At 34.9% G+C, this 9615-nt stretch overlaps 1 protein-coding gene across 1 annotated transcript; it reads left to right on the top strand.

Moving 5' to 3' along the window:
* Positions 1–3184: 3184 nt before the first annotated feature.
* Positions 3185–7673, top strand: LOC123207205 (ankyrin repeat-containing protein At5g02620-like). The gene is made up of 7 exons (XM_044624517.1): positions 3185–3240; positions 3328–3426; positions 3535–3615; positions 4059–4550; positions 5748–5918; positions 6462–6889; positions 6963–7673. The coding sequence occupies exons 2-7, from the start codon at positions 3330–3332 to the stop codon at positions 7581–7583; spliced, it is 1890 nt and encodes a 629-aa protein (XP_044480452.1). The 5' UTR covers positions 3185–3240; positions 3328–3329; the 3' UTR covers positions 7584–7673.
* Positions 7674–9615: the final 1942 nt, after the last annotated feature.

Below are 9615 nucleotides of genomic sequence, written 5' to 3'. Positions count from 1 at the left end.
CATACTCTTCACCCTCAACTGGCAAAGCCAAAATGGGAGTTGATGTCAATCTTTGTTTTAGTTCTTGAAAATTCTGCTTGTAGGCATCAAACCATCTGAAAAGAACATCCTTGTGAGTCAACTTAATGAGAGGTTAGGCTAACTTTGCAAAACCCTCAATGAACTACTTTTAGTACCCTGCTAACCTAAGAAAACATTAATATTGCGAGCATCTATAAAATGCTTTCAACACCTTGGCCATGAACCACCATCAATTGGTCTCGCTCAGCCATTTTGCACTTATAAAATGTTTTCAACACCCCGGATTTCTCATATCTTGCACAAGTTGCAAACATCTCACATAGATGAAGAAGAATGGATGGTGCATCCATATCTTTGTGCTGTTTTTGCAACTTAGGTGTCATCGACGTCAACATAAGGCACTAGACATTATTAGAGTCATTTAGATACTTAATGTAAACATCCTTTTGCTTTTGGGTAGCATCAAGACTAGGCTTAAGATGTACTCATATTTCAAGAATGTACAACGTTTTCTCCCAATACAGTGATATCTGAAGATTTCAATACCAACCAAAAAAATTGTTGCCTTCAAGCTTGTAGTCCTTTTTCGAAATTGATCATACGTTAAAATTTGTTGACATGGTGGGTTATGTGATCTACATGTGTAGAAAGTATATTAGTAATAATATTTTCAATTAATGCATTTATTAAATATGGGTTTTGTTAATTAAATCGCTCACATTATTTCTTCAAGGCAATAATCCTCCTTGTTGAACTTGTGAAGTCTTATTGGACTTCTTAGTGGGTCGGGATCCCATTGAATCAGATCTCCTTTTCTTTTTAGTAAATATGTTCGAACTGACCCAATTAGGTAGGTCAACAAACCAATCACAAAAAGTCTATAATCTTGAGTTCAATAGTTACTCTTGAACAAATCATATGACGTCAATTATATTTGAGAAGAGTTATATGAAAAGAGAAGTACATTAAGAAGATTAAGAGAAGATAGAGCTTGCAAACCTATTTTTATAAAATTTATGAACATACCTACTGAAAAATAATTAAACATTCAACCAAAAATTCATTAGTTGTATACAGAGAGTATGCACACAAATAATTTAAATTATAAATATTTACACAAAATTATATGATAAAGAATGACATAAACAATATACAATAAAGATTGTCATACTAACTTGTGTAGCCCAGTCATCCACATTCCATATTGAACAGTACACGCCCATCGGTTGATCTTTGGAAAGGGGATTCCTTCGTGTTTTAAGTTGGTGTTCACTCTAATTGTGGTCTCATCCACCATAAATCTAAAACATTTTTATATATAGATATTAGACAATTCATTTTGCAAAGACATGGGTTAAAATGAACGAGATATATTTTTAACCCTGTACGCAGAGGAGTCATTTGGAATCATAAAGAAAGTGGGTGGGGTCTGACATGTCTGGTATTGCGATAAGCCACGGTGATTGAAGGAGACATTACAGAGTATACATGTTTCTCTGTAGATCTGAATGGGACCCAAGGGGCATGTATAAGTCATCCAAGATTCGTTCCCTAGGAGGGAACAAATGTAAAAGTCCTTGGTGGGAATAAATGTATTGCCATAAGCCACGGTGATTGAAGGAGACATTACAGAGTGTACATGTTTCTCTGTAGATCTGAATGGGACCCAAGTGGCTTGTATAAGTCATCCAAGATTCGTTCCCTTGGAGGGAATAAATGTAAAAGTCCTTGGTGGGAATAAATGTATTGCCATAAGCCACGGTGATTGAAGGAGACATTACAGAGTGCACATGTTTCTCTGTAGATCTGAATGGGACCCAAGGGGCATGTATAAGTCATCCAAGATTCGTTCCCTTGGAGGGAAGAAATGTAAAAGTCCTTGGTGGGAATAAATGTATTGCCATAAGCCACGGTGATTGAAGGAGACATTACAGAGTGTACATGTTTCTCTGTATATCTGAATGGGACCCAAGGGGCATGTATAAGTCATCCAAGATTCGTTCCCTTGGAGGGAATAAATGTAAAAGTCCTTGGTGGGGTCGAAGCAGAGGTCCATCCTCTGCTTCCTGTTACCTACGCCATTCACATACACGTTGATTTGGAGAAGGTGAGGTTCACCTGTGGTGTTCCCCCGCAACTCAAAAATCAAGCTCATTATGATTTGGACCGTCTGATGACATCTGTGTTATGTAAAAGAAAAATCAAACTTAGAAACATGTAAAAATTAACACACAAGTAACACTTATGATGGAGTCTGACAGTTCTACAGCTAGTAAGGATTCAGATTAAACAAAATAGATTGCTGATTCTGTATGATGATGATTACTCAAACGAATGGAAGAAGAAAACATGTAGCTCGAAATGAATTATTACTGGTTACAGAGCTATGATGGGGACATCGCATTAATGATGTTGAAAAGGGAGAAAGAAGTAGGCAGCTGGTGCCTGACGAAGTGGTACTATTTCATGAATCCAGATATGGTGTTCACACGGTGGTGAGTTTCCATTGTCAAAAATCAATAGAATTTCGTCGAACTTTGAGTTGATAATTAATCATGACCAACTGATTCTTCTCTTCTTCACTGAAATCTCTCAGAGTCATTCAAAACCACTCAAAAATTCCTTCACTCACAAACCTCCCTGAAGCCATTTCATTCGATTTCTCCGGTTTGCACCTTAGTTACCCTTTAACCTTCTCTCTTTTATTTTCTTTATTTCAACTTTTTCTTTCCTATTTCCAGTTATTCTTTTCTTTGAAAAAAATTTCCGTTTCAGTATTATCTGATTTCTTAAAGGAAAAAAAAAGTTGTTACATTCGGTTACCATATGGATTTTTTTTCATTTCTCTTATTTATTGTTAATTTTGACACTTGTGTTTTATCGTGCTCTGTTTAATACTTGTCTTGTGATTATATTCATCTGCTTTACTTTTCTTCTTTTTTCAAAAAAAAAAAATTGTCATTCACTATCTAATTTTTATATATAATATATAATTTACCTGAGAAAAGAAATCATTTCTTAAAAAATTCTAAATTAAAATTCTAATTTGAGATTTACTCATTTGCATCTTAATAGCAGGATTAAGTCCACACATATTTGGAGGTGTTTCACTGTTTCTTGACTTGGTCATTCTTCATGTATAAATATCATGGCACTCGTCTTTGAGAGTACTCTCAACACTTGCACTTATAACTTTCTTTCAAAATTTTCTTAACCCAAGTAAGTCTTTCAACCAGTTTCTCTCCTTTTTTCAGCTGATGGGGTTTTATTTAATGTCACATAATTAACTTTCAGATCTCTTTCAAGGGATGTCGAATCTTGAAGTGAAGATTAACGTCGATCCAAAGAATGAGTTACATGAGAAGAAAGAGGAGCCTCCGATATCTTCTCCGCAACAGGTGCCTGGTCTGATTCCATGCATATATATGTGACAAGTTATTGCATGTTATATTATTAATTTTATACTTCCAAAATTGAGCATTATATAATTCATATCATTTTGAAACTTCCCAGATAATACAGCAGCTGCAGGAAATGGTTCGAATGAAGAAAAAGATAAGAATAGGAAATCACCTCCTCCTCAAGACCAGGATAGTAAGTTTTTATATTTAAAGATGTACTTGTCTTCGAACATACAATCCAAATCTGTCACTGTTTAACCAGGGAGGTGGGTTTGTCGTGAGTTTCATCCTCAGATCCCCTGACTAGGGGAGATTAGTATTGAGTTTATTGTGAGTTCAGCCCCTAGATCCCCAGATAGGGAGGTTCGTGTTGGATCTGTAATGAGTTTGATTCCCGGATCCCTAGATAAGGGGATGACTGTTAAGTATCTCACATTGATTGGGTGTGAATATACAAATAGGAGGGAAAACTGTAAGACGGCAAATAGCACTTCATGGAGCTCTAGATAAATGTTAGCAATGGCTGATAGATAATCCATATATGTTCAATATTACTCCATCTATCAAATTACATCAAAACCAGTTAGAATGAATTTGTTTTTATATATAAAACTTTTTTTTTTTTCACCTTTACAGATGATAAGAACATACATGAAAAACTGCGTAAGGCTGCATTCGGGAATGAGTGGTTCACAGCTTATTGGGAGATTTTTGGGGGAGATGGAAAAAAAATTTTGAAATATGCAACTGCTAGTTTAACAGATCAGGATGACAACGCTCTCCACATCGCAGTTGAAGCAGGTTCTTCTATGTTCATTCATTTTCTGCTAAATAATATGACCGAGAAAGATTTGGAAATGCGAAATTCCCACAAGAATACTGCTTTTTTTCTTGCCGCTAAACATGGAAGGCTTAAGTGTGCTAAGCAGATGTTAGATAAAAACAAAGAGTTGCTAGTTTTCCGTGGAGAAGCTGACTTACTACCAATTCAGATAGCAGCTCAGCGAGGCCGCAAAAAGATGGTGAAATTCCTTTATAGGGTACATGAGGGCACTGAGTTGACAAGATTAAATCAAGAGGATTGCGAGAAATTGCTTCCCAATCTAATTTGTAGAGCTGATTTGATTGGTAAGTATCCTTTACACATATTAGAAGGCCAAAGTACTTATTCCCACACAAAGTATCCTATACCTCTTAACTATGAAAATTTCAAACACTCACCTATAGAGGGTTAAGTCTGTTAATTTCAAGGGAAAAATCATCATTTCATCTGTAATATTAAAAATAAATTAAAATTTAATCTCTTCCCCTCAAAACCCTAAAAACTAAAAGTTTGCCCCCTAGGCTAAGTTTTAAAAAATGACATTTGCCTCCTTAGGGTTTAGTTTTCAATCCTCGGTGTCAAATCCAACGCTATTGCCAGGGACAAAGATTTCCTGACACATCACCATACTCCGACGGTCTCTCTCCCCTCCTCTGCAACATCGGTCGACAAAGATTTCATCTGAAAAGAAGAAGAGTTTTGTTGAAAGACGAAGCTCTCCGTTCTCCCAAATATCTTTTTTCTGGGAAAATGATCATCTTCCCAGAAAAAGACAAAATCTTTGTCTTTGTGTGGGAAGACGAAGAGCTTCGTCTCTTAAGCTTCATTTGATGTCGATTGTCCGTCCAATTGAGTGGAGAGAGATCGTCAAAGGAAAAGGAAGCTTTGGGAGGGAGAGGCCATTGGCAATGGTGTCGGAGATGACATCGGAGTTTGAAAACTAAACCCTAGGGGGCAAATGTGATTTTTTAAAACTTGGCCTATGGGGGAAATGGTTAGTTATTAAGGTTTAGAGGGAGAAAAGAGTTAAAATTTTAAAGGGTTAGAGTTCCATTAATTTTAACCACTCATGGGTGGATAAATAGGATTGTCAAAGTTCAAGGGTGGGAACTGAGATTAGAGGATACTTTGGGTGGGAAATAGTCCTTTGGCCCATATTAGAATGTTAACATTTTGTCACTTGTAAAGGTGGATTTGACTTAACTAGCAGCTAGTTTGAGCTTGGATAAAAAATATAATATTCTATTTGAGTTTGAATGCAAACTCTACTAATGGTTTGAATAGTATTATTAAAGAGATGAACAATATCACTGATAAGATAAATAGTATTATTAGATAATTAAATGAGCCGGTTTCAATCAAGCTATCAAGCTGAAGTTCCAACTTAAGATTGGTTAGAGTTGAGTTGTCAATTCAATTAAACCAATTTGAATTGAATCCATTTCACTGGTACCAAATATGTATACCATGTGACTGTTTTGATATTAATTGTTATTTCTTAGATGTTACGTGGAAAGTGTTAGAGAAAAACGAAGGTATAGTTACCAAAAATATGGCAAATGGGAGGAGAGGAGAGGAAACATTTTTGCATGTCTTGGCTCAAACAAATTTGATGTCTTCTAAGTTGTCCAATCAAAATAAAGGAGGACTTTTCCAGAGATTCTTCGACAAATGTTAGTGTCTCTAATCCTTTAACACTTTTTATTTATTCATATATATTACTTTCTTGGGTTTTATTATTTGAAGTTAGACTTTTTTGTATGTTTTCGGCTGGGAGAGGGGTTGGATTGTAGTTTATAAATATGGGAAAAAGTGGAAGAGACCCTCCAACAAGTGGTATTAAAACCCGATTGTATAATTTCACGTAAAAGTCTATGAGAGTGACCGGTTAACATAAAAGTCAAACCAATAGTCGGTTGCTCTTTATTTCACCCAAAAGTCTACCACAGTGACTAGCTGACGTAAATATTAAACCAATAATCCATTTTTCCTTTGCTGAGTGACCCGATGATGTGAAAGTCCAATTAAAAGCTCGTTGCTTTTCATTTGTTGGTTGTAAGGAGTATCAAATCAATGGTTATCATACTCAATGACACTTAATCATTCTTTAATTCTAGGTTTTATAATAGGGATCTTTTGCAGCATAGATGGCAGTAATATTATCATAACTGTAAACAAATTCTAGCTAACATCTGTCGACCGTATCAAATTCGCAGTTTCCCACAAAAACAAGTTTCCCCATGAAAAACTGCCCAAGGAAGCGCTGGATCTACTCAAACACCTTTTGGAGAAAATAAATACTCAAGACCATTGGATGTATGGAGTAATAGAACGCGCTGTCAAACACGAAAACGTTGCATTTTTAAGCTTGATTATTTGTAAATATTCTCAGTTGATGAATTGCACAGAGGAGGATGGAAAAACAGCGGGCTTAATATTTTCCAATGCTATTTCAAAGCGTCAGAAGGATATCTTCCAACTGCGAGAGAGTTTGAATCCACTATGTGAGAGACAAGTAATTGACTACAAAGATTGTCATCAAAACAACATCTTGCATTTGGCTGGAAAGTTGAGCCCACCTGAACAGCTCGATGCTATTTCCGGAGTAGCTCTACAGCTACAGGAAGAGTTGAAGTGGTTTGAGGTAAATTTTTACAACAGTTACTATATATATATATTTTTCATTTCTGTGTACTAAATGATAATGTTAAATATAGGAAGTGAGTATCATGGCGGATGCATCGAAAGCTCATGAGAAAAATAAAGATGGAAAAACCCCAAAAGCGTTATTTGATGAGGAGCACAAAAAATTGAAGGAAAGCGGCGAGCAATGGATGAAGGACACTGCAAATTCATGTATGATTGTGGCAGCACTTATTGCCACTGTGGTTTTTACTGCAGCTTTCACGGTACCTGGTGGCACCAATGAAGAGTCGGGAATGCCTCGTTTTTCCAATCAACTTTCCTTCAGAATTTTCGTATTTGCAGACGCAACATCTCTGGTATTATCCGTTTACTCCCTTTTAATCTTCTTAGATATTCACACTTCCCGATATGCATATAACGATTTTCTTCTGGAGTTACCTAAGAAGTTGGTGGTTGGACTGTTGACCCTTTTGCTATCAATAGCAGCAATGATGGTGGTGTTTTGCACAAGTATTTTCTTTGTCATTGAAGTTGATAATATTTGGGTTCGTATTCTGCTTAGTGTGAGCGCTTTTTTTCCAGTCTTGCACTTCGCCAAGATGAAGAGAGAACTCTTGTTCGATGTAGTGCATAAAACCTCTGAAATAAATTCTATTTTGAAGGAAGGGAAAAGAATGAAAGGGAAACACTGAGTGCGGGAAATGTAAGTCATGTAACCTAGACGGGAATGTGTGCATGTTCCTTAAGACGATTATATTTATTAATGAAAAAATAACTTTTCATTTCTATTTCTTTTAAGAATTTATTAATTTGTTTCAGGGAATTGTCTTTAATTAAGGAATTTGTTTTTCTTAAGTATGTACTTGGTTGTCTTTAAAAAATGAAAAAACAATCCAACTTGTATACATTTTTAGTGTACAATTAGATATATAGATGATATATCATTATATAATTGAGTATTATTTTATATTTAATTCAAAATCATTCAATCACATGATAACACATAATCTGTATACTCAATCATGCACTCTAAAGTTTATGCACATATTTTATTGAAAAATAAAATCAAATTTTGCACACAAACAATATGTTCCTTCTAGATATGTCAAGTATAACATACTGTTTTATTTGACTCATTGTTAAAATATTGTATACTTTGGATATACAACTCTACTTTTGAGTATTGTGTGTTCTACTTTTCAGTTTTACTGATGTGGGATTTGTCAAAGCATGATATGAGATTTGCCTACTTTCGGGTTTTTTTCTTTTGGTAAGTAAACATTTACATTGCACCCAAAACACAAACCCAAAGCAAATAACCTAAGCTCATCCTCAAAAAAGAGGACAACAAATCACTAAGATACATCGAAGCAAACCTAATTTTATGTCTAGCACTTCAACAAACTCAAAGTTTAACAAGCCTACTTTTGGGTTTTGCTAATGTCAGATTTGCCTATAGATGATATGAGATTTGATTAAGGGTGTCACATTCATCCCTTCTAGAAAGTTTGCGAGAGTCTATCTTACCATCAATCAAAAAGACATGTAGAGTGATTATGATACCACAACCAATAGAAACCAAATTACTATAAAAGCAAACATCGAATTTAAGTAGATAAATCTCAAGGAGATGAAAAAATGTCGAGAGAACAAACTTCCATGGTATTGATTACAGATTACAACTAGAAAATTTTTCTAACAAATTAGAGTCTTCCATAACATAATACTACAACAAGAACACAAGAAATAAAGCTGAGATTTTCCTCCCACACAAGAATGAGCTCTTATTTATAATCTCTTCCACAAAAGACACAAGTGAGTGCCCAAATGCACACAAATGTTGCCTTAGTCAAAATAATCTTTATCGGTCAAACCCTAATTTTCTTTTGTCTTATCTTCTAGCAAAAACCCTTGCTCTTTTCTCTCATGTGGTTTCTCTTTTTATATATAATTTTATTTTTTCCTGTCATCTTTAGCAACATATGGTTGGTCTTGCTCCTACTAGGGAAGCTTTTTTAATTAACAAATGTATTAGGTATGGGTCTACCCATGACAGGTCTACTTGACCCAATTCACATGACAGTTATATGGGATTAGTTAATTGTTGTTAGGAACATATTTAATATCCTAAAAACTGTCATTAAAATGACTTTTGCATTATTACGCCAAATAAAAGAAAATTTTCATTCTTTTATGAAAAGCACGTAGAACCAGAACATAGTTGCACCAAAACAAAGTCTCTTCTAGAATCTAGATCAACAAGGTACATAACAATAAAGTGTTTTGTGGAAATCATTAAACAGGGACATTGCGGATCATCCAATGATTTACAAAATTAGGCACGATTTTATTTTTCCAACATTGGAATCAGAGCCTAGGTTGATGTATGCCTATGATTCTGTATATTTATAATCTAGTTTTTGTATAATCTTTTGGCTTAAATATCGTTTATATTCCAATTTCGTATTTGAATTAATTTGGCCAAGATTGCATGAAATTGAAGTGTATAAAAATGTTAGTCTAATTGTTGGATGCCTTTTACACATTTTGAAAAGCCTATTTTGAATGACTAAAATAAACCTAGAGGGGGGGAGGGGGGGGGGGGAGTGAATAAGTTCTTTAGGAAACAACTAATAATTTATTTTCAACAAACCAAATTTATACACGAGAACAATCAAATAATCAATTTCACTAAATAAATGAGCATGAACAATTTCATGCACA

The sequence above is a fragment of the Mangifera indica genome, chromosome 2 (assembly GCF_011075055.1).
Source record: "Mangifera indica cultivar Alphonso chromosome 2, CATAS_Mindica_2.1, whole genome shotgun sequence".
In the NCBI taxonomy this organism is placed as follows: domain Eukaryota; kingdom Viridiplantae; phylum Streptophyta; class Magnoliopsida; order Sapindales; family Anacardiaceae; genus Mangifera; species Mangifera indica.
Note: the sequence above shows the minus strand (reverse complement) of the source record. Positions and strands in the feature narration are given on the sequence as shown.